This window comes from Hippoglossus hippoglossus, chromosome 17 (assembly GCF_009819705.1).
Source record: "Hippoglossus hippoglossus isolate fHipHip1 chromosome 17, fHipHip1.pri, whole genome shotgun sequence".
Classification (NCBI taxonomy): Eukaryota; Metazoa; Chordata; class Actinopteri; order Pleuronectiformes; family Pleuronectidae; genus Hippoglossus; species Hippoglossus hippoglossus.
Genome location: NC_047167.1, coordinates 22,700,056 through 22,725,867, shown reverse-complemented (window position 1 = coordinate 22,725,867; position 25,812 = coordinate 22,700,056). Strand labels below are relative to the sequence as shown.

General features: G+C 42.6%; 2 protein-coding genes and 1 long non-coding RNA gene across 10 annotated transcripts in view; 2 read left to right on the top strand and 1 right to left on the bottom strand.

The window, feature by feature from the left end:
* The first annotated feature begins 4,256 nt into the window (after positions 1 to 4,256).
* On the top strand, positions 4,257 to 8,729 carry lactb2 (lactamase, beta 2). Its single transcript, XM_034614261.1, has 7 exons — positions 4,257 to 4,498; positions 5,130 to 5,290; positions 5,409 to 5,529; positions 5,763 to 5,941; positions 6,715 to 6,863; positions 7,388 to 7,475; positions 8,086 to 8,729. Exons 1-7 carry the CDS (start codon positions 4,377 to 4,379, stop codon positions 8,127 to 8,129), a joined length of 864 nt encoding a protein of 287 aa, XP_034470152.1. The 5' UTR covers positions 4,257 to 4,376; the 3' UTR covers positions 8,130 to 8,729.
* On the bottom strand, positions 6,249 to 6,733 carry LOC117778585. Its single transcript, XR_004616816.1, has 2 exons — positions 6,587 to 6,733; positions 6,249 to 6,314 (listed from the first exon to the last, which is right to left on the bottom strand). It is a non-coding gene; the product is annotated as an uncharacterized LOC117778585 (long non-coding RNA).
* An 846-nt stretch (positions 8,730 to 9,575) lies between the features above and the next one.
* Positions 9,576 to 25,812, top strand: part of LOC117778520 (nuclear receptor coactivator 2-like) — a 38,469-nt gene continuing 22,232 nt past the window's right edge. For 3 of the 8 annotated variants that reach the window (XM_034614185.1, XM_034614187.1, XM_034614180.1), the window contains exon 1: positions 19,603 to 19,872. The gene's annotated coding sequence lies outside the window, so the exon portion shown is untranslated. Of the gene's footprint in view, positions 9,782 to 10,274; positions 10,294 to 14,083; positions 14,273 to 17,783; positions 17,851 to 19,602; positions 19,873 to 25,812 lie in introns of those variants that run through there. The other 5 variants (XM_034614184.1, XM_034614186.1, XM_034614181.1 and 2 more) reach the window with 4 other exon arrangements.

Sequence of the window (25,812 nt, the reverse complement as noted above, 5' to 3'; positions counted from 1 at the left end):
CCCCTTATTTAATTTGGTATCACATTAAGGCTTCGGAGGAGAAAGTTAATTACGTAGCATTTTGAATTATGAATTGTGATACTGTGTAGTAACATATTGCCTCATTTCTCACCGCAGACTGAAGATGAGATTTTTCACGGCTACTTTGCAGGTATCACAGACGCCATGTTTCGTGGGATCTTTCATACGAGTTCAATCTTTTTTATTAACTTGATATAATCTTTTTTTTTAAGCCCACATGACAGATGAAAGGCTTCGCCCTAAATACAATATTATATAAAAATTAATAACGTGTAGAAAATGACTATCTGAAAGTCCTGTCAGTATTCCTCACTTAGCATTAAGCTATAATGTGGCGGCGGTTATATGAGAAATAAGGCAAAGGTACGGCCCCTCTCTTTATTTTTACACACCTGTTAAAGTTAAAATTACAATAACAATATAACACTGATGATGTAATTAACTGAAAGATTTGGTAACGTGCTGTTAATCAGACACGATACGGAAACAAACGTCTCATAAAACTTATAATTTGTTCGACACCATTGACTGTATAAGCCAAAAGAGAAGCCACATTATTTAGAGCGCCCCCTGGTGGCTGGGTACAGTAGATGTCATAAGCCCTGTACGCAAAAGGGACATGGACCAAAAAAGTAAAAATACATGTTAACTTTTCTTTCTATAGGTGACGGGAGAAACGGGAGAAAGTTCTTTATATACAGTCGATGTGCTCTCTACACCAAATTAATATAACAGCAACTGTAGTATATATATATTAAAGGGGGTCCATCTGATTCATTTGTTGTCATTTAGTTGAACCAATCATTTCTGTTCAGGATCCAATTGAATGTCGCTTGAACTAAGATAATAATTTAATGTTTTATGACAACATAGAGCACGTTGACGCTCAATTTGTAGATATTATAAAGACGTGCGTAACTTAAATATAAGTACGGATTTGTGGTGAGATCAGACTCCCACATTTACACTCTACTTACTGTTCCTGACCCCCCCCCCCCACCTCCCCTTCCCCTCGCTCGCCCCCGTCTCCAGTCATTTACATTTATATTGAATTAGAAGCCGTGGTGGAGAGCGAGTGGAGGCAGCCGAGACTGATCATAATGGGAGATTACGGGCCGACTGCACCACCATTATGTCGTGTAATTACAAAGAGAGAGAGAGTGATAGAGAGAGAGAGAGAGAGAGAGAGAGAGAGAGAGAGAGAGAGAGAGAGAGAGAGAGAGGGAGAGAGAGGGAGAGAGAGGGAGAGAGAGAGAGAGAGAGAGGAGGATGGATGGGGCCCCCGGATGCCCAGATGTCAGGATCTATTTCATTTAGGGGAATAATGTCTCTCTGTTTTTCGAGGCCACCTTTTTTTCCACCTGTAAATATTATGGAACGCTGGACCCGTTGTTATGGGTCAAGATTTATGGCATCAAGAAGAATGTGTGGGAATTCACCACTGCATCTTCATCCCGCCTCCATCTGCTGCTCTACAAATATATGTACACACACACACACAGACACACACATATATATATATAACTTTACCATTTGTCTCTGGCTTTTTATTTTCACGATTTTGTTCATTTATTTCGAAAATGTTCTATTTTTGAAAATAAAACTGTGACCACAGCAGGTCGTGTTCTAGGTGTTTAACAATGTGCCTGAGAACGAGATGGATATTTCTGGTGGAGAATGTGATTTAAGTTCCTTCCTCTAAAAGTGTTTAAAATGTTCCCCGTCTTATTTTAAACTTTGCTGCATCATTTAGAACCAGGTGGAGATGAGACAGAACAGGAAGTCTCTGCAGTAAAGGAGACATTCATGTCCTCTTGTCCAGGTCAAAGACAGTTGCTTGAAACTTAATTTATTTCTGGATTCGATGCTGAATCTAAATTCAATCAAATATGTATTTTTCTGCAGGTCATTTCAAATAAAGTAGACGGTAATAAAAAATCTTCCTCTGCTGCAATCTCCTCTTTCCATCTTTTGAATGACGGCTCATTACATTACATCCCGACCCCAAATCACTTTCAACAGGAAATACATGACATTAAAGAGGGAGAATAGATTTTTCTCTTGTCTTGTTTGTGACTGTCCCACATCGCTCAGACTATTTGGTACAACAACTGGATCTGAGTGGATTTGTGTTCAAGCAGTGAATTATAAGGCTGTAATTTACCTTCACAAACAATTCTGTGTTTCTGTCACTTCTGGCTTTGATGAACGTATAATGTCAATATTAGCTGACCCACTGTGAAGGCAATTCATATTGTAGGAAAAGAATTATGTGTAACAGCGTACGAGAGCGAAACGCAGGTTAACGTCTTCGATTAGAAGCAGAGTGGAAAAAAGAACAAGCGGTAAAAGCTCACCTACTTTCCAGGAGCGTGAAGAAGGAGAAGAAGTCTGGAGAAAAACAGGCAAAACAAATAGTGGAAAGAGGAGCTTTGTTTTTCAGCCTGAGGTTTTCTCAGGGTCGTCCATTAGAAAAGAAACTGACGCTCAGCAGAGAACATACTTCCTCCAAGGCCCAACTGCAGGGCCGTGCACAGACCTTTTTTTCGGGGGGGGGGGGCAATGTGCTCAGGTAGAAAAAAGGGGTGCCCCTCTTATCATTAGCTATAAAAATAAGGTTAGACCCGACCCCTTGTTCACGAGTGAGGGGGAAGGTGGTGCTTGAAGGAGCTGAACCACAAGGCAAAGCTTCAGATCTCCTGAGAGGAGGGATGAGGTAGAAGGGGGAATGGAAGAAGGGAAAGGATGGGTGGAGGAATCTGAGATAACTTAGGCTTATAATTGATTCAGATCTTATTGTGATACACTTGTATGCTTTTTGTCTAATAAACATAAGAAGCTGTTGCTCAGATTAAAGTGCAGGACGAAGTTGGAGGTATTTCCCTCGATTAAAAAAACCTGAATGTATTTGTCCTTTAATGGTTTTTATCGTGATATCATTAAAATACAATAAAGTCACCATGGGATTAGCTCTTAAATGAATGATTATGTGATGTTTCATTAACCCTCCTGTGGGTGGAGGTCAGAGGTCAGAGGTCAGAAGCAGCAGCCGTTCAATCTGTAGTTTTACGTGGTTGAACATCTTTTAATGATTTTTGGTTCCCTGCAGTTTAAGCTGTAATAAAAACACCCATTTAAACTTTGGGATCGATGAGGGGAATCACAACAGTCGTTAAGGCTCCGATATTTAAGCCTGAGCTGTGAGGAGCGTCATTATCATTAACACGTAATACAATTCTCATTCTGGGAGACGCTGATAATCTTCGACCAGTAAATATTCCAGTGTCACTTTGGACTTGAGCCTTGACTGAGCCATTATCAGATTGGACGATGGCGCCACCTACTGTTTGGTTCATCATACTGCTATTTTCATGGCCATTTATTGTGACAGATATTTAAAAAATATAAAACATAAATATCCTGATAATAGGCTCATTTGGTTGTGAGCTGTGTTTGATTTTGTTGCAACTTACTTGTACTCGTATTAAACATATTCATGTGTGATATTAAACATACAACATATTCTTATGCAGCTTCTTTCGTATATATATTGTTGTGTAACACAGACTACACACTTCTTTCTTTCTATATTTTTATTATAATTCTCTATGTTTGAATAAATTTCAAACCCAAGTATTTCTTATTCTGGTAGAGTCGGTGTGACCATAGACTTAATTCATTTTATAAAGAACGTAAATATGAGCACGATGAACTTTTCCACAAATTAAGACATAAAAGCAGAATAGTATCAGACGTGTTTTTATATGTACAAATACTTGAAACATTGACACACTTTTACATTTTGTTACAAACTGTTGTAAACACTGTTATTTTGTTGACGTGTTCAGTTACACGCAGCATCTATTGACTTGTGTCCTCACGTGAGGTTCTCTTCCTGTTAATAAAGTTTGTCTTGGTAGTTTTTCCTCTTGTTGAGCGTTAAGAACAGAGGATGTTCCACCTTGTTAAGATCTGTGAGACTTATTGTGATTTGTGAATATCAGATAAAATTTGATCGGTTGATAACAAAGACAGATACATTTGAAAAACATGTACAGTTGCTGCAGTGACCACATCACAACACATGAATTAATAACACAGCTCTGATGAAATTGAGCCACAACACACATTCAAATTAAACCATATAAATCCACAAGAGGCGCTGTTGAGTTGAAGCTTTTATTTTGAAGTCTTCTCCGGCACACACACACACACAGGAAGTAAACAGTGATGACGTGGATACCACTTCCTGTTTGCTTCCTGTTTTGCTTTTTGTTTCCAGTTTTTCTCAGTTTCCGTTAGTTGTGTGTTTGTTCTTTGATTCTCCGGTGAACCGCGGGAGTCCGGCCCCGGTCATGAGCGCCGTCATTCCCCGCATCGAGCAGCTCTCCGCCCGGGTGGTCCGGGTGTTGGGCTGCAACCCGGGACCGATGACTCTGCAGGGGACCAACACTTACCTGGTCGGCACCGGGCCAAGGTGACAGCGGGTTCACAGGAGCGGTGACATGACATATATATCTATAACTTTATATATAGATAAACATATATATCTATATCTTTATGTATAGATATATATGAGGGGAAAGGACCTCACAACAAACTCCACTCAGAACTTTATATATAGTTTTTTTCTTTAACTATTGGCAGAAATTGAATATAAAATAATCCTAGTAATTTTTTCACGAGTTTGTAATAATCTAAAATTTGTTGTTTCTCCACCCTAGAATAGTTCCTTTATATTTAAAAACTTTATATTTACATCAGGAGAGGGTCCTGTCTACGGAGGCAGCCATGTTTTTTTTTTTTACAGTAGCCCAGACTGGACAAACTAAACATCTTTTGAGTTTCTATGACAACTGAAGCTGCCACAGGTTCTCTGTCATGTTTGTAAGGGGGGGGGTTAAAGTAGGATTCGTGCATATGAACGTGGATGAATCAATCGGTAAGAACAGGACCTGGAAACGCTGTCTCGCCAATTTGCACTGAGGAAATCAAGGCAGAATTAAGAAAGACTAAAATTATAAATAGCAAACTGATCAAGAAAATTGAACAGAACAGAAACAGACAGAAAGTAAAAAGAGAATAAAACAATACCATTTTGATTCCAGACGTGTGCTGATAGACACTGGAGAATGTGCCAGGCCTGAATACATCAGCAGTCTGAAACATGCGTTGACACAGTTCAACACCAGCATCCAGGAGATCATCATCACTCACTGGCATCACGACCACACGGGAGGCGTGGAGGACGTCTGCAGGGACATCGCCGGTGAGGCCCGCAGCACATGTGGGGGCAGGTTAAATGACCCCCCCAGGGCAATTTAACCACGTTTAAAGATGGCTACTTTTCATCTCTGACCACCATTTCTCTGGTTTCCCTCCTGCAGGTTCTGACGTGCGAGTCAGCAAACTGCCTCGCACCGGGCAGGTCGGAGAGTCAGCTGGAGAGAAGAGCTACACGTACCTCAAGGATGGAGACCTGGTCCAGACAGAGGGGGCCACGCTCAAGTCAGTTCACTTTATATGTGTTGAATATATAGACGGCATTTCAATCTGGCAGCACTTCATAAGAAATAAAAACAAAAATGACCAAACGTATATACATAATACACACACACACACACACACACACACACACACACACACACACACACACACACACACACACACTGTTACAGCCAGAATCGTATGGCAGTCAGTTATTTGAGCATGGAGCCATGTGTCATATCTGTATTTCCCAGAGTGCTGTTCACCCCAGGTCACAGCGATGACCACATGGCCCTGCTGCTGGAGGAGGAGCAAGCGCTCTTCTCTGGAGACTGCATCCTGGGCGAGGGCACGGCCGTGTTCGAGGACCTGTACGACTACATGAGATCTCTGAAGGTCCTGCTGGACTCTCGGGCCGACCTCATCTACCCCGGTGAGTGAGCACGTGCTGGTGCGTGTGGAACCCTGTCCTGTGTCGTGAGCGGCTTCCTGAGTGTGTTCACAAACACACACAGTCGTCACATCTGGGAGCTGCCTTTGTAACTTTTTTTATAGTTATCGTTACATTTCTTTGTCGTAAAGGTTTGATAACAACATCTTAGGAATCATTGACAAAGACCTATACCAGCTCCTATATCGGTATTGGACATTTTTTACTTTCTTATATTGGTATCGGCCTCCAAAGATCTGTATTGGTCAGGTTCTACTAATAAGAGAGGAGTGAGGGTCAAGCATTTTCATGGGAGGAGGTGTGTTGGGAGTAACTGCCTTGCTCAAAGGCACCTCAGTGGGCGAGGGGAGTTCTGCTCTTTCACATTGTCCACCCACATTTATCTTTCTGAACCTATCATCATCATTGAGGATGCTCATAATACATTTTAGGGCTTTAATAATAATAATAATAACAATGATGAGTTAAAAGTTGATAAGTTGATAAAGTTGATGAAATAGTTTTAAAAAAAGCCTAAATCCTCACATTTTAGAGGATGTAACCAGAGATTGTTTGGTATTTTTGTATTAGAAATGACTTTTAATAATGACGATTAATCAATCAGTAAAGTAGGTGTTGATTTTTCACTATTTTTTCTTTTTCTTCTCTTCTGATTTCTACCTTTTTACAATCAATCGTTATTGTTCCCTGTTGTTCAACGTCAGTCTGAGGCTTGTTCATTAAAAAGACAAAAACAGCTGCTGTTGTCTGCGCAGGTCACGGCCCCGTGGTTCAGGACGCCGGCTCGAAGATCAGACACTACATCAGCCACCGGCAGCAAAGAGAGCAGCAGATCCTGGCGGCCATTCAGGACGGAGCAGGAAAACCCTTCTCCTCCATGGAGCTCGTGAAGATCGTGTATAAGGTCAGGACAAAACCCTCTTCCCAGCCTGGACTGAAGGGCTGACTGAAGATAAGAACAGCTGTACAGAGCTTGGAGCGTTGTAAAAGATCAGCTCTGCAACTCTGGATATGTTTTGTGGCAATCACACCAGATGGGAATGTGTTCAGGTCTCAGTGGGAGCAGATGCAATAAGCAAGTTTCTTAAAGGAAACACAGTTTGACAAAGTTTCTTGAGAACTTAATAAAACATCTGTGATATACAACCATTAACCATGACCCCTCCTAATTCAGACCCTGGTTCCTGCTGTGGAAAGTTCCTGTAAATGTTCCTATAGTTCCTGGCGAACGTTCCTGCAGTGGAAACGCACCTTATGACACTAAAGCTAAAGGAAAAGATCTATGGAAGCGACCTGAAAGGACAAACCCCTGCCACCAATCACACAAGTCTCTCTTCTTTGTATACAGAAGCGATAATAGCCATGCTCTGCTTTCTCTTGATTCACATTAAGAATGCTAATAACAGCTTCTCACCGCTTCTCCTCCAGGACACCCCTGAACACCTGCACCGAGCAGCTAATGTCAACTTGGTCCATCACTTAAAGAAGCTGGAGAAAGAAGGACAGATTTGCTTGGGTAAGTAACGCTCTTACCACGAAAAACTGAAGAATTCATTCTGCATCAGTTTAAGTTGACATTTTATTAGATTCAGTTTATACAGACGCTCAAGTCAAACTAAAGCAACTTTGACCGTAGAACAGCAGCTTGATTAAAATGAGTTTCACGGTTCCGTGACGTGGAAGAGGGAGAATGTTTCCTCTTTCATTCCCACTCCTCTCCCCGAACGTCTGCCAGCTCCAACGGTCCAGCAAGTGCAGCTGAACTGTAGATCAGTTAAAAAGACTTAGAGGTTAAAAAACAGTTTATCTCCAATATTCAGCAGGAAACTTTAAAAATATGGATGTATAATATGGATTTGTTACAGCGGCAGTCAGAGCTCCACTCAACTCATTGACAGACTGAATAAATCCCCATGTGTGGCTGCAGAGGGCGCTGCTGCTCAGTGGAAGTTACATAGTGCCGCTTTAACAAAATCAGAAAGACTCAGACAGTTTGGGTTTTATGTGTGAATATGAAACTATGTCAATGTGCTGGAACGTAAATCAAAAGTTGCACTCACTCACTGCCAGCTACATTTTTAAATACCCTAATTATTGTTTTGTTCTTGTTTTTTGTTTTTTTACAGTCGATGAGTCCTCAGAGAACATCAAATGGAAGAGTCACCTGTGATGTTCACCGAGACAATGAAGAAACGGTCGCAGGATCTCCGGAGAAGTGGGTTCGGACGTTTTTTCCTTTTCGCACATGAACGACGCAGCGGGAGCTTCTCTGCACAGACGCAGGCGGAGCAGCATGCAGTGGAATCCGTCTCAACCACCGTCGACTGTGACAGATGAAACGTGTTTTTCTATCCTGACCAACATTTCACCTGCTCTCGCCTTGATAATTAACCTCTCTGTGACCTGTGCTGCTCACATATATTTCCAATCACTCACTAGAGGGCAGTATCTGCTAAGTCATTTTACTGGGTGATAAGTTGGGAAGTACAATTTTAAGCTTTGTAGTTTTTGGTCCTGCAAAATTAACCAAGAAGTTGTAAAAGATGAAATTCTAATGTGAATTAAGTTTAATGTGAATGTGTGTTTAATTTAAAACAATGAATCATCATCATTGTGCTGCTGGTTATTGTTCTGACCACGAATGAGGATTATTGTGTATTTGTGATAATTAAGAGATCATTCTGAGGTAGATAGTGATATTTATCTGTATTCTGATAACTAATAATACAAATAACTAATATAAATAAATATATTTGTTGCGAACGTTTGACCTCAGGCCAGCCCCTCAGTGGGTCTGAGTTTTCATGTTGACTCACAGAATGGATGTGGTCTGTTTGGGGACTTTTCTACACAAAGTGCTAATTTCTTACTAACTTTACTGAAAGCAGCGTCATCACTTTGAACTTTGTACACAACAGACCTGTGAACCAAGCCAGAGTTCCACAGTAACACGGTAATGTGCCGACAGAGACAAGTTCCATTAGAGTTATACACAGTGCACGTGTAAACCACTAAACTGTGGTTTGTGACAGTTGCTCCAGAGGAAGAAGAAGATTTTTAAAATCAGAGTTTACTAAGTGCTTTGACAGCAAAGCAAGAGAGATGCAATGTGCCAAGGAGGCCAGACAACTACGCTTAGGTCAGAAACAAGGTGTTCAAGTTAAATTAATACATATAGAGATATGTCACATGAAGACTTGAACTCATAAAACAGTGATATGACGGTACAAATAAACAAACAAGTAAAAGAAAAGGTGAAAAGAAAACGATAAAAACACGACATCACATGAAAGCAGGGTCTATAAAAATGGGTTTTAACAAGTGATTCAAAAGAAGTCACAAAAAAAGGTAAGAATATATTATGTTATGATATTATAATAAGGAATAAGGAAGAGTAAGTATTATAAGAGAATGTTTTGTTATTATAAGAATAAGAGTTCGTAATATAAGAGTATGTTATAAGAATAAGTTTAAGTATTATAAGAGTATGTTATTATAAGAACAAATAAGAGTATGTTATATTATAAGAATATAAGTAATAGTAATTATTATAAGAGTACATATACATAGTAGAAGGTGTGTGTGTGTGTGGGGAGGGGAGGGGAGGGGAGGGGGGGGGGGGGGGGGGGGGGTGCAGGCAAACATAAGCAGCAGGACCGTGGAGTCTCTGGCTCAGTGGGGCCAGAGGAACCAGAGGAACATGGCGGCTCCGGCCCTGGACGCCTCCGACGCCGCTCCGTCCCGCTGATGACCCGAGTCACGCACCGGACAACACCGACACACGCTCCCCGCACAGCCCGCACATGGCTCCTCAACTCCCGGGTAAGTTTCCCGTCGGTCCCCTTCACTTCCAGTCATTGGAATATGACACATTTCTCCGTGTGCCGGGACTTTACGGCGCATTTAACCCCCCACCCCCCCCCTCCTCCCCCCCAATGGCGCCGCGACTTCCCCGTGACGACATGTAAACGCTCGTGTTGACACGCACGGGTGAGCGAGGGAGGTTAACCCGGGATATAACGCGACTGTGTTTATCCAGCAGGTTGTTTCGCACTGTGTGTTTGACCCGCTCCAGTGACGCGTCGCGCCGCGGACTGACAGCCAGCGGCACCGGGGCTTCGTCGGTAGCTACCCGGACACACACGCTCCTCTCGGCCGGTAACAGCCGCCGCCTGCCCCCCCTCCCACCCCCTTCTTTAATTCACAATGTTTTTACCATCACACTGGGACCGAGCTGTTTAACTTCCTGGTCAGGAAACACAGCTGCGGGTTTTATCTGCGTGAAGCTGCGGGGGCACCGCTTCCTGTCGTCAGGCGTGAAAACAAACTTCCAGGTAACACATTTAAATCCTCGGGGGATTTTTTTTTTTTTTTTTTTTTTACACGTGTTTGTGTTGATTTGTAGTTTGAATTGAAGTTTGACATTTTCGAGTCTTAACTTCCTCAAGTGAGTCGAGCCTGGCCGGCCATTTCCTCTTTGGGGTTTTTCACAATAAAACATCGCTTTCAGCAGTTTAGTGAGCTGTTTAGCTGACTCAACTCGGAGACTGCGTGTGAAGACAGATCGCGTCACAACAACGTGACTAGTATGTCCTTATTTGAAGAAAGGCATCAACAGGTGGATCCTCCCCCCCGTCCAACCTACCTAAGTAAACGCCAAGCGACAAACCGATTTTTAAAAGACGCAATCGTCGAGACATGTGATGCTTAACGGTAGACACGTTAAAAAAACAAAAGGGGCATTGGCGTGTCCAACTTCAGCTCTGTTGCTGGGTAACAGCAATATGGGCGGGACCCGGCCCACGAAGGAGGCGGTCTACGTCGGCCGGGGAGGCGGTGTCATTCGAAGGATGCCCCGCCCTGAATTGAGACACAGCTAGTGCCTCCCAGTGGTGATACTTGGCTGTCCGATTACGAAGGGTCCCTCAAATGCAGTCCACAAATGTGTCCTTGCATCCCCGAGAAACAATGTGTCCAATGGGTGGAACCTTCCCGGCCCAACTAATCCCAGAATTCACCAAGCGCTAAGCGACAAACCGATTTTTAAAAGACGTAACGGCGCCTGCAAGGTGGGCGTGGACTTTCAAAATGGAGGACATGATGGCGCCACCAAAAGTAAAGCTAAGGCGTCTCGGGCGCATGTTCCCTGCTTTTATTTTGAAGCGCAAGTCGTCCAGTGTCCAGTCTGGTTCCTGTTCACTCTTGTTATCTTGGCAGGTTGTTTATCAGTCCTGGGCAAGGAGGCGCATTTATCTCTGTAATATTTCATTTTTTAAGTAAAGTCGTATTGATGCGTTATTAAAGAATAAACAGTGAAACTGATCCTGGACAAAAGTCAGAATTGTGTAAAAACTAGATAGAATTAATACAATTTACAGAAATCCCAATGGGAAATAAAAGCAGGTTTAACATTAAAGGGTAAAAAATACAAGACTGACGTAATCAGCAGTTCTTGGGGGTGGCCCCTTCTCTTAACCTGGGGGCCCCAGGAAATTACCTACCCTGTTTCTACGCCCCTGTCCATTCCCCCAAAATCATATTCAGAACTTTAGCGTATCAAGCAGAATTCCTCCTCCCATTGCACATTGACCACTAGGTGCTATATTGCTGTATGTGTTTATCGGAATATAAATACAGCTCAGTTTAAAACCACGTTATCCGGCAGTCAGGAAGCTATTTGCCAGTCGCAGGTACAATAATTTGTCTTTGTTTGCTGATGTGCTGGTTTGTCTTTGTTTGCTGATGTGCTGGTTTGTCTTTGTTTGCTGATGTGCTGGTATGTTACCGTAGCGAACCTGTAAGTTTGCCTACGTGACAGGTGCCATCGGACTCCTCTGGATATGTTATCTTTCGAGGGCTGGACCTTTTTTTTTTGTTTTGGCCCTTTCGAGCTTATTTGCTCTCCGCTGCACCCCGAAGTGAACTTTGAGAAGGATTGCAACATGTGCAGCAGGTTGCCATGTTTCTGTGTGTATCCCCCATCTCAGTGAGCTGATTCCTGTAACGTTTGTTTTCTTAAATAGTTGAGAGGGTCCAGAGAAGTGAAACAAAAATGGCTCATGCTTGTTTTCTATGTTCAAGGATCAACCTGGATCTGTTTCTATTTTGGTTTTGTTACTGCTTTATTATGATTTGGTCAACTCGGCTTTAATGTAGCGGGGTAGTAATTTGTCGACTTAAATAAATGTCAGTACGCCTCAATGCATTTCCAGTGCCAAAAGTACCTTAAAGTGCTGCAGCAAGAGTGCAGGAATGTACTTAAGACCAAGATCTTAACATGAGATTGGCAGCTTGCCCAGAGTGGGATCCTTAGTCGCTTGAATTCACTAAACCACGTGAGGGCTCAGATAAAGTCCTGACCAATGACAGCAGCAGGAGCAGCAGGAGAAGGAGGAAGGGCAGAGGCTTGACTGTGCACTTCTCTGCAGCAGGTTTTCCACCAGGTCTTATCCTCTGCAAGCAAATCCATGCTAAAGAAAAAGTGGTATTCTCATTTTAAACCAGGGCTGGGGAACCTTTTCTAAATTCACTCTTATAACATCCTCCGTGGGCTGTACTACATTATTTAAGACAAAAATCCCTCTCACCTCTTTGATGCAGTTGCTGCAAGTGCCTATCTTTTACAATGCATCGGATGTCAGATGCCATTGATGAAGATGGTGATGATGATTTAGGGCTGTCACCTTTTCACAAAAATCCAGTTTGAATGAATTATCAAACCTGCTCGATTAGTTTCTATAACAAGTTCTTCCTTGGCCCATACCTCACCGTTCTTCCAAAGTACTTAGTGAAAGTGAAAGAGCCATCATTCAACATCTATTTTCTTTTCTTGACAGTTGCCATGATGCTCGGACTAATGTGGTTTCACTTGACTCTCGGTATGCAGTCAAACAAGTACACCCTTACCAGGTGATATGAATGTGACCATGTACTGTAGTAATGAAGTTGGACAGCATTGTCCTTGTCGAGCGTTTGAGAGAAACGAAACAAACGCGCTGGAGATTTCTTAGTAGGCTCAGATTCTCCAGAAACATGTTTCAAGTATTCAGAGGAAGTGTCCACTCAGCACTCTTTCTAGATGCACACCGTTTGACATTTAGTTTCTACTTGGATGTTTTTTTATTACGTGTGAGTGTGTGAGAACGTTGCTCTACTCAACTGTGTTTGTTTATGTCTGTCTGGCTTCTCACTACCACCTTATCTCACACACAGACACAGACACACACACACACACACACACACACACACACACAGACACACACACACACAGACACACACAGCCACCTGGCTTTCTGTCACGCAGCAGAGACAGTCGTCTTCGAGGTCTGATCCTCCTGAGACCAAGTGCTCTAATTAACCAGCGCCACACACACACACTCTCTCTCTGAAAACCTGCTGCAATTCCAAACCCCACACTTACTGTAATAATTCCCATTCTAGAAGGTCGATTGTAATGAAAGTATTGAATATATATATATGTATGTGTATATAATATATAACACTCTATGTACACGCACAATCTCTAGACTGCTCGTACCATTTCCAATAGCATGCTCTGGTGTATACAGGTGACAAATTAAAGGAAAAAGCTGAATAAATTGAGTGCAGACACAGATGTTTCCACATAGATGATCTGCACGGTACAATAAACTGCAACTAAACTACAACTAACGTCCCAGCATGCCCTGTGGCGGGTAGATAAAAATGCTGAGCAGGAGGAAATCACTGCTCATGCTCAGCTGGGAACTGTTTTAGGATCAGAGATTCATGGGAAATCTCAGAAATCTCACTCGATTGAGTTTCAGACTCTCTCTGCTTTTTCTGCGGACAACGTCCCAACAGGAAGGAATTTTTTAGTATTTGATTTCCATCTCTTATACGTATCAGTCTTAACGTGCTGCAAAAATAAACAAGCAAACACGTGCACAGTCAGCAGGACCTTCCTGTGAGCAAACCTTAATGAAAGCTGTGCAGGGTCGAAGCACCAGACCCGCGAGCCAAGTGTAGCAGGTTGCATAACAAGCGCTAATTTGGTTAGCTGGAGCTGAAGGTGGCTGTAATTCTCCTGCTCTGTGACAGCACAGCTGAGTTAGAGGAAGGAAAAGTCCATGGGCCTCCAGCCGGATAATACAAGCTAATAGCATAACAGGCTTTTGCAGAACAAACGTAGGCCGTGGCCTGAGCTATAACTGTGGTGTTCTTCACCGATTTCTTTTTTTTTTTTTTTTGGAGGTGGGTGACGTTGTTGCTAGGAAAACAGCGAGGAGGTTAAACCAGTCCAAGAAGTACTGAGGTGGTTATTGAGGCCAAAATTCAAGATTGTGTTTAAATTTAATAGTGTGGTTAGACTACATGTTTAACACTTCCCCTGATTTACACTTTTGCACATCCGAAACTGTAGAGAACTGTTTGATTTCACCATCGGCTATGACATTTGTTGCATCAGAAAATAAGATCAGAATCAGGCTTTGAGGCTGACACAGCTTGGCTTGTTGTGTTTTTATTCGCCATCACACATCTGTGGCTGTAGGCCGCGTGCTGTGAGGAGTTTGAGGAGAAAGAGCGGTTGTAATAATAAAAGCGTGTATGACTAATTGTCGATAGAAAGATTTAGAGTCGAGCCTAGAGACTAAGAAATCAACGACCTGAGTATGAACATGATTCTTGTGGTTATTGTTAAATTATTATATGTGATATTGGGGAGTAAAAGATGTCTGATTCCAATATATTGGCTGAATTATAAAAACATTTAAACGTCTCTTAAAGAAATGTAAGTTACGTTTTCCTCTCGTTCACCCTTCATGGGTCAGTCTGCTGTCAATCAAACCTCGACACTGACGTGACCACTCAGAGGAAGGACATCGTGGGCCGTCCCGTTGACAGGATCTTTGTTGAGAATTGTCGTCTCCCAGTAGTAAACACAACAACACAACTTTCAAGTGAGCAAACTGAGCCCAATCACAGCCTCAGAGCCTGACACTGTGTGCAGGGACATTTGTACTTGCATGTGTGCTTGTGCAATTCACAAAGCAGTTGGGTAGAGATTAGCTGTCCATCCCTCCCACACACACACACACACACACACACACACTCTGACACACTGTGACACACTGTGACGTGCACACATGCTGACACATGCACACATTTGCAGCTCTCAGCGGTGGCAGGTGCATGTTCAAGTGGTTGTATGGTTTTGAGTTGGCTGTGTCCAACTGGCTGGGAGGGTGTCTTTCTCACGCACACACACACGCGCACGCACGAGAGGAAAGAGCAAGCAGATGTTTGGGCTTCTGTCCAAAAAACTTAGTTCTTCTTTTTAATACTTTTCTTTTGGTGTTGTCAGTAATCCTTACCACACACACATGTTTGTACAGCTATCAAAAGGACACTCATTGGCATAAGTCATTCCCTAGCACCTAACCCTAACCACCCAAACTTTGTACCTAACCCTAACCTAATTCTAGCCCTAAAACAGAGTGTGTCTGAAAGTGAGGACAGGCCAAAATGTCCTCACTTTCCCACAATGTCCTCAGTCTGTAGGTTGCAGGCTCAAAATGGTCCTCACAAAGATATCTGTACAAGAACACACACTTCCTGTTTTTACCCTGATATGCGTAGGTGTTTCTTTGGCATCCCGGTCTCCTAGAAATTACGTTATGTACATAGAATGCGTCGATGCAGTTGCCACCGGATTATGTTAGCTTGTTAAGTATTTGGTAAATATTTTAAATATTTATTAAAAGACAATGTGTTTGTTTTTGATCAATCAAATGTTATTCCTATAGCTCATATTCACGAATCACAAATTGCCTCATAACAAAGTTAGAAATCCTCTGCTTTATTCATTTAACATAAACTGAACATAATCCATGTTACCATCACAAAGTAATTGGGGAGACCGATTCAGTCGTTATATGAACACAACCTTTAGATGACAGGTCTGGATCTAGTTCCCCGAAGTGTCCCAGCAGGTTTCCCTTTAAAACTTTCATACTAAATTTAATGGAAAATTGCACCAATGTAGAAATAATCAGCTGCTGCGCTGACATGAACTGACACTGTCAAATTCTCAATGAATGCAACAAGCTTCAGTTTTAGCAAATTAAAAGCCAGAAGTAGAGATAGAGTCGAGGTCATTGAAACGTGTCTTACTGAAATAAGAAAAGAAAGAAAAGGGGGGGAGAATGTGGTTCACTGGAAAACATGTGATATTTCCTGAAAAGACGAGTTTTCTCTAGGTTACATAAGTTAAAGTGGGACGGCGCTCAGCGAGCAGGTAGAGCCTTTTAGTGTTTTTGCTCAAGGGCACAGCAGCACGACATGTTATCTGCTGTTCTGACTTTTCCGAGGAGAAAATAAAAGTTAAACATCTTTTTAAATGCTTCTTAAAGTAGGTTTCCCTGTCAGCTCAGCTGTTCAAATAAAGTTTGTTTCGTAAAAATCTGATGTTTGTGAACCGTGGGGTGAGAACTCGATGAACCCGGACCGGCACCATACCGGCCCGGGTCAAACCTCACGGTGTGAAGGAGGCTTCAAAACACTCTGAATCTTCCCCTCAGGCAGGGTCAGTGTCTGGGAAAAGCAGCAGGTTCTCTTGTTATTGTGGGCAAGAGTGAGACGTTCAGCACAACCAGTGTGTTAGGTTTGAGGTGAAAGTCACACAAATTGTTTTACACTGTAAAAACTCAACGGCGCATTCATCAAACACACACACACACTCCCATACATCCGATCCTGGGTGTGTCCCCCGAGCTGTCCGTGATGACAGAGGGATTCCTGTGGCGCAGCGAGGGGACGCGTCTCTCACGCCATTGTGCCTCAGCTGTGGAAACTGAATATTATTCAATATGACCTGTGAATACATAAATCTATTCAGCGTGGACAGGAAATATAGTTGAGCAGTCCTGGGAAGTACAAAGACAACAAGCGGGGTTACATCACCAGGTTATCCCAGCGTTTGCTTTCGTAGTAAACATTTGTAACAGAGAGTCAAGCATTGCAAACTTGGAATGCAGAATTTGAAAGACGCGCTCATGTTAGATGATGATGTCAGATTGAAAATCCGATATTGAATTGCATCATGGGAAGTTTAGGCTGGTGAAATAAGATTAGATGAACCTTTTATTGATCCAAAAATAGTGGAATTCTAATTTGACACTAGGCTTAAACAAGCATTAGCTTACGGGGAAATGTAGTAAGAAATAAAGAGTGCACACCTCCTTTTTTAATAAGACCCTAATGCTGCCTTATGAAAACAAAATTAAATCCACTAGATCCAGATTTTTATTTGGATCATCTCCAAATTTCGTTGAAATCCGCCATGCAGTTTTTGCGTAATCCTGCTAACTAACAAACAAACAGATGCCGACGAAAACAGAAATACAGATTACATATTCAAAATGTTTGTTCCCCTCATGGTCTTAAAATTGTTTAAATGTAACTCGACACGTTTCTTCCTCATTTTGTGACCGGGAGCCATGAATATGCTAATATGGCCCCGCCCTTTCTTCCATGTCTTTGCCCGCACAGCGATATCCACAGCTGAGCCCCACCCACAAGTTGACATGATTGGTTTCTTAGGTTTGTGACATCACAAACTCTGGTTGTGTGAATCTTCTTTTTTTTTTTTCAGACTGGCGTTTATTTACAGCAGCGTTAAAGTAGAAACACTCCGCCCGTGCAGATTACACGTGAATAAGCAGTAATGATTATTTCACTCGCATGTTTTTAATCAAAACTCAAAACGGAAACATGTTAATATGTTTAGAAGCTTGATTTCTTCACCTCACATTTCAATCATTGTTCTTCTTTTGTGTGTTTTGCAGACGGTGCAGATTGATGTCAAAATGTAACACTTTGTGGATATTTACCCAGGATGCTTTGCATATGAGGTAAGTGAGCTCATTCAATTATGCAAAATCATTTTCTTGTTGTTCTGGTCTTCGTTTACCTTCTTTCCTTTACACCTAAAATATAGTGAATGACTAAATGCCGGTGTTCTGCATCGGGTCACTTATTTTACAGAGTTAATTTGGTAACTTCTAAATCAGCAATGAGGATTATTAAAAATATGTTTATGATGATATAAAATTGAATTCACACATCGTCAGTCTGTAAAACCAGAGTGATGCAGTCGCTCTAAAGGAAAAAATCAATCAGAATTAGAAAATGATGAGTCAGGTTATGAGAACTGTCGAAGCAGAAGGTTCCAGGTTCAAAACAAAGGTTGAGGAATACTTTATACACTGAAGCATCAAACCTAGTTCACTGCAACAGGGACGTCCTGACATTACAACATGGGAAGTGAAAGCAGAGAAAGGTGTGTGTCTGTGTACGTGAGTGTGTGTCTGTGTGGCCTGTAAAACACATCTGCTTCCACCAGCACTTAGAGCTTTTGTCATTTTTAAAATGACCTCTCTCTCTCTCTCTCTCTCGCTCGCTCGCTCTCTCTCTCGCTAGCTCTCTCTCTCTCGCTCGCTCGCTCTCCGTTGTGTTCACTGCCATCTCACTTCGAGTGAGGCTTATTATCAAAGCAGCGACGAGGCTTATTATGTAAAAACTGAATGCACAGTAACAGTCTTTGTCTTTCTCTGTCCCTTGTTGGCTTTACTGTTTCTGACGGGCATCCATTTGCTCTTATTTTGAAAGTTTGCGGACAAGGGGAAAGCTCTGAAACTGTCGTTTCTTATGAAAGTACATACATATTTTTTTTGTATTCTTATAAGTGTAGCATTGAGAAAAAAGACGAAGTAAATGAGGACTCAAACTGCTCCTGCTAACGTGGCAGCGTGCTTGTCTTCACTCATAGATATAAAGATGGACGACGCCTCTACTTACTCCAACTGTCCAGAAATGAATCCAAAATATCCAGGAATACGAACTCCGCCCTCTTGCATGAGTCAGAGCCAGAGTCTGAGCGCCAGAGAATGGGGGGGGGGGGGGGGGTGGAGCCTCAGTAGTGAGGTCCCGACCGATACATGCGCTTGACCAATCGTGACTCAGTGTCAGCTGTCAATCGTGAGATTTCGTCCCATTTTCATATCATGAGAATGAAAGTGCAGAAGTTCACCATCACCGGCTTTGGCAGGTTAAAACTAAAACACTTTACATCAAACATCAGTGGGATTAGAAAGACCTAAAATAATCATCTTTGAGAAAAATGTTATTTGACGTGTACTCTGACTTTTTTTGTTCGGCCCATGTCCCCTATGCTAACATGGAGGACTGCTCAATTCAGTTTTTTACTTTCAAACAAATACAGTACAATCATCGCTATCTGTGTAAAGATGTCACTGAATAATAATCAGCTCTGCCACAACGTGTAATGTCAGTTGAAAATACAAGATCAACAGGTCATGTAAATCATTGTGGCTGTAGCTGTGAGACATGGAGGTTTTTTCTCTGCCCATCGGCTAACAAGAGGGAGGTGTGTGTGTGTGTGTGTGTGTGTGTGTGTGTGTGTGTGTGTGTGTGTGTGTGTGTGTGTGTGTGTGTGTGTGTGTGTGTGTGTGTGTGTGTGTGTGTGTGTGTGTGTGTGTGTGTGTGTGTGTGTGTGTGGAGACATGGAGGAGTGTGTGTGTGAGTGTACATGATGGGGGAGGGGACAGGGAGAGAGAGAGAGAGGGAGGGAGAGAGAGAGAGAGAGGATTTGTGGCATGTAGTTTGTCAGCTGTCATTAGGCACAGATGACACACACACACACACACACACACACACACACACACACACACTGAGCCATCCGGCAGAGGAAAGAGGGGAAATACAGAACGAGTGTGTATCTATGGCGTGTGTGTGTGTTGTGAATCAGTTGTGTTGACTGTGTACATGGAGTGAAGACCAGTGTGTCCGCCCGGCCGGCATGGGAGGACTGGCCGGCTCTGGACTTGTTATGGACTGGTTTAACCAAAGCAGAGGTAAGTGCCTGTCGGTCTCCGGTCTCTTCTCGTCTCTGCTGAGTAACAGATGTAAAAGGCTCGATCCGTCAGGTGGAGACACTTTGTCCACATTCATGTTTTTAAATGTTTTGAATGTCCCAGAGCAGCTGCTGAATTAAATCATATCTCTCAACTAAAACAAAATGCAGTTCTGTTTTAATCTCGTTTCTTCGGCGCGAAATGCCCACTTAGGTGTTAGAATTAATCAGGATTGTGATAATTACTTTTGTTTTATTTGTAAATCACTAATTTTTCTGCTTTGTAGCTCAGTATACTGTTGGAATGAACAAACATATTATTGAGTATATGTGGTCATAATGGCAGTGTTCTAATTCTGTCTGTTTATGAACAAACTGTGATGGGTTTGATGCTCACATTGTGTGTGTGACTGTCTTAGTCAGAGGTGGACTTTGAGCTGCCATGTATTATTGTGGTTTTGACACTGTGTGTGTGTGTGTGTGTGCGTGCGTGCGCTTGTGTTTGGGGGAGTGGTTGTGAATGACGGACTCACACACACACACACACACACACACACACACACACACACTCACACAGAATGCACAGTCAGCAGGCCAGTAGCTGCTCTGTCACCTGAGGTCTAACCAGACAACTGTTAACTCACTTTGCTCTGCCTCAACAACAACTGTTGTAAACTCTCGTCCAGAGAGAATCTACTGTACACACTGTCCACACTTCCTGGGAAATCCTGAGCAAACCAGCAAGAATTTCACAGTTCAGTCAGTAGATGAGCTTCATAACACACTAACAAGTTCACCGTTTAGAAATTTTCCAGTTCCAGTGTGTCACGCGTTGTTCTTTTGTTTTTGCCTGGACAAGATGTTAACGTCTCCAGAAGTTAAAGTTTCATTTTTCCATCTAAAAAAAACAAAACAACAGAGTTTCTATTCCCACAAAGAGAGACACACACATGTTGTGTCACATGTCTTACCTCTTTTGAGGATTTGTGCATAGTATTGTTTTTGTGCCGTCGCCCAGCTGTGACTGTATGTTAATTTTCACACCAATACTGGCCACCACTGCAGATAAGTCATTCAGTGAGCTGAAGGTGGAGTTTGACCTCTCTGCCACCAAAACGATGACAAACTCCTGCAGTGTGTCAAAGTGTTTTTGCTTTCATTTCACGTCACGTTAGTTTTCTCAAGCTGTGGATCAGGATCTTGCAGCAGTTGAGTCATTATATCATATCGGACATTAGACGTGTAGATATCCAACTTTTCCGGGTAATAACCACCTGAAACTCAAGGGACAAACCTTTCTTGAAAAAAATCGCTAAAAATACACAATTTGTCATAGACAGAATCTGTAAAAAAGGAAATATTTTTCAGGTTGAATTAATCATGTGCAACATTAGGCTTCTGCCAGGAAATATAACAACATTTAAGATTAAAATTGTTATTTGTCCTCAAAATCCCTTTATTCTATGCTTAAATGTTATATTCTTCGACAATCTTTCCAAAATAACAAATACAAGTTTCGATTTGGTTTATTGTGAGTGATTTATGGCACTTTGTGTGTCTCATGCTGCACAAATGGCATTTTGAGTTACTTGCCACGGTTGTACTTGGGCTTCAGAGAGTTAAATGTGTTTCTTCATAGAGGACAACTTTGCATCTTGCTTAGCGTTAGCGTGGCTTCGGGTTTTCAGTCAACATTTACCTGCAAATGAACTTGTGCTAATTTCAGCAGCTTGACGAGAGGACGTAGAAATCGCGCTCAGGAGTTTGTGTCCACATTTGTCCACTGTTGAAAGTAAGGAGACGAGAGAGGGCGAGTGTCACTGACGAAAAACAAAGCCTCTCTCTCTCTCTCTGTCTCTCTCTCTCTCTCTCTCTCTCTCTCTCTCTCTCTCTCTCTCTCTCTCTCTCTCTCTGTCTCTCTCTCTCTCTGTCTCTCTCTCTGTCTCTCTCGCTCTCTGTCTCTGTCTCTGTCTCTGTCTCTCTCTCTCTCTGTCTCTGTCTCTCTCTCTCTCTCTCTCTCTCTCGCTCTCTCTCTCTCTCTCTCTCGCTCTCTGTCTCTGTCTCTGTCTCTCTCTCTCTCTCTCTCTCGCTCTCTCGCTCTCTCTCTCTGTCTGTACAAGCTTCCCTCTGACGTCCTGACTGTGTTTTTCCATGCGTGCTCAAGGGTCCAGAGGTTTAACCACTGGACAGATTTGGGGCACTGCACTATAGAGTGTGTGTGTCTCTGTGTGTGTGTGTGTGTGTGGTTCAGTAGTTTTTGTAGTATGCCGTCAGGATACGAGGTACTTTTGTGTTAGCTGTCGGGTTCCTGGGACCCATTCCATCATTTACACAGTTCTCATTCATATTGATTAGTTTTTTTTATTTGTTTACAATTTTGCCTCAAGACAACGGACACATCTTGGTTAAGTGAGAGAGAGAATCATCACTGGGACTCCATGTGTAAACCGGTGCATACAGGAAATATCAGTCGGAGGAGGATTGCTGTGTGTGTGTGTGGGTGTGCACATGCGCACATCTATGCATACTCACAATTGAATTAGCATCTGGGCAGGCATGTACAGTGTTATTGATTCCGGTCTATAATCGATCAGGCTCTCACATTACCAAAAGCTGCACATGCAGAGTAATGAGCAGCCTGCAGCCGTCTGTAACCAGTTTAAAGGAATAAAAAACGTCTCCTCCGATTCTTTGATGTTTAACCGTCGCTCCGACGTTTCTGCTGCTGTTGATGCTGTTTGAGTTTGTGATTCTCTCCCTCTTCTTCTCCCGTTTAATTTCCCAAAGGAGTTATATGGACGACTGTCTGTGGCTGATTTAGTTATTGCTCTGTAGAGAAGAGGTTTGTAATTAGAATCATCCGGATCTGAATTGTTTCTGTAGTAGCGACGGTCACCTGCGTGTCCCTCACTTAGCTGTGGCTCCAGCTAAGTTAAGCTAAGTTTACGATGTTGATGATGAGATTAAAAACAAACAGGGGACAGAAAAGTAGACATTTTTTTAAAGGGATCACACTCAGGTGAGACAAAATAAAATGTTTGACCTCTGATGTCACGCAAACACCAATTAGTCTGCGTTTGTTGATACAGGGGAGGACGGCACTGGTTGAAGTGGGTCAGTCGACGTGTGCAGCTTGAATTTAGAGGGGACTCGCTTCTCCACACACAGAAAGGTGTTTGCTTTCCATTCCAGCACACCAGTGTAAGGAGCCTTCGGAAACTTTGACGACAATTCAATAAAATGGGACCGGGCTGCCAGGTGGACAGAGAGGGCAGCTGTTGAGTCGTCATAGTCGCCGAATATATGTCCATTATACATTTTTGGGGAATTTTGGAAAAGAGAATGAATTATAACAGCAACAAAAACAAGTTGTCAGGACGATCCAGCTCTCAAATATCAATAAAAACAAAAGTGTTTCACAAAAAAGAAAGAGATCTTAGACACTGGAAGTTGTTAGTCACAGCTTCAGTTAAGTTAGCTACTGGTTTTACGAAACCTCCTCAGAAATGATTCACTTTATTTCAAACTGTGGATTTTTTTGTAAATTTTTTTGTATTGCTCTCTTGCAGAAATTGTAGTTTTGTCATTAAATAGTGTTGGGAGAGTTTTATTTTCACCAAGATTTAATCATCCATATCCATAAACTAAACCGAGCAGATTCTAAATCAGTGTAATGTTTTCATATCAGAGTTAAACATTACACTGATTTAGGAACAAGGTGTTTGAAATGAATACGCAGGTTTGAGTCCTCCTGCCGTGGCCACAGGTCAGATGTGACTCGGCCCTTTGTGGCGTACCCTCCCCCCCCATTCTCCCCCATTTCACTCTTGCATTGTCTGGTCAATTTAGAGGAAATGCTCCTTGAAAATATCCCAAAACAAAGAATGAGGTGTTTAGCTGTACAGTACCACAAAGTTGGAGGAAGCTTCTCGTTGGCGGAGACGCACGGGGGAGTAAACATCGACTTCCTAACCAAACCTGAAGTTGTTTCTTGTTATATTGCGTTAGTTAAGTTGAAAATTTGACAGGAAGGCGAACCCGGTTCTGCAGTTAAAGTTACGTTCTGATATATTTGTTCTGAGCCTGAGCCAAGTTGTAGTTACCTCGATGTTGTCTAAATCCAGCTAGATCAACAAAATGCTTGTTGTCCCTGGCAACAGGCGGTAAGCCACCGACCATAAAGCCACCAGCTCAGAGGAGCATCACCGTGGCACCGCACAGCAGAGATGTGCACAAAGAGATTGGGCGTATTGACGTGGACACGCACACACACTGTCATATGTTGCTGGCCCTTCAGTGTCGGAGAAGCCAGTGTTCTTAATCCAGGTATTAAATCTACTTTATGTCTGTGTGTGATGGGGGGGTTTGTGGGCTCAGACTCCGGCCTTGGACAGGAGCTCAGGAGCCAAAGGGAGGAGGGTCCCACCTCTCGGGCACCGCTGTCGTGTTCACATCAGCAGCAACACACACACACACACACACACACACACACACACACACACACACACACACACACTGTGTTTCCAGTGTTCCTCAAAAAAATAAAGACAACCAAAGCCCGATAACACCTGCTCATTTAGATTAGAAGAGAGTTGGAAAAAATGATACACAACCCAATTAAACCTTTATTTGAGGACTCAAAGATGTTCACACCTGAATGGATAGCGTCAAATATGTATTAAAATCCTGCATGTGGTCTCTATTATGGAGTGGAAACAATAAATGAGACTTAATTAATGTACTCTTGGGATAAAAACTCAAATTAAATAAATAACCGCCCAGTAGATGTGCTGTTTTTTTAGATATGACAACAGAGGTTTTTCCACTATCCCTGCAAAACACATTAGCTTTAATTTTCATTATGTAACACTGCATTGTGTGTGTGCGTGCGCTTGTGTGTGTGTGCGTGGGCTTGTGTGTGTGTGTATGCTCAAAACCTCAATTGTTATGGAAGGTCTGACGATGACTCGTTCCTTTAACAACAACCCTGTGTTTTACTTCCATGACAACTATCACTCTGCTATAGGTCTTGCACTTGTTTCATCTTCTCAGCCGTTTATTCTGATCATCGCCTTGTACAGTATTTTGCGTAATTGCCCGGACCCCGATTTGCAATCCTGCCTTCTCTTTGTGTGGCGTTTTATTTTTCATAATTACTGCTGAATAGGTTGAGGAGCTTTGTTTATCTCCCCCCTCACATCTGACCTCCAGCTGGCTGTAATGTGACACCTACCTGCTCCCTGTCACATGTCACATACCAGGAAGTGGACACTGCAGGGATATTCCTTGAAAGCTGAACAGACCAGAACGATGGTTTATACTCAAATAAATGACAACACACCAGAACACAGGCAACAGGGGTTAAAACCTGTCTATGATTATGCTACTTTTAAAAAAGACTGCAATCTACATGATATGATCATATTCTTTATTACGATCGAGGGATCACTGATGTGCACGAGACAATAATGAATAACAGCTCCATCGTGAAAATGCTCTGTGCAGTCAGGAAAAGAGAGTTGAAAACGCAGCACCTGTCAAAGCCTCACCCTGTCGCCGCTGGTTTTTCAGAAACCCAAAACAAAGAAACCGAGCAGCGGTGGTTTCCATTGACGACAGAGTCCACTTAAGCAGGCTGTGGTCAGCCCTCAGCTTTAATTCCTTAATGGCTGGTTTGACCCTCTGGCCTCGTCTCTTCTCTCCAGCTCAAATTGTTTTTACATGGCTTCACTTTGTGAAGCTCTTGGCTCCTGATTGCATTAGTATTGGGCTGAACAGGCTAAAGGCTTTTGTCGCAGGCTACATTAGTGTTAATTCAGTGTGTGTGTGTGTGTGCGTGTGCGTGAGGCCATATGTGTCTTCATTTGTGTTTTCGTTTGTGGGCCCATGTGTAACTACCTGAGACATTGATTGAAGTATATAAACCATAATAATCTGCTGT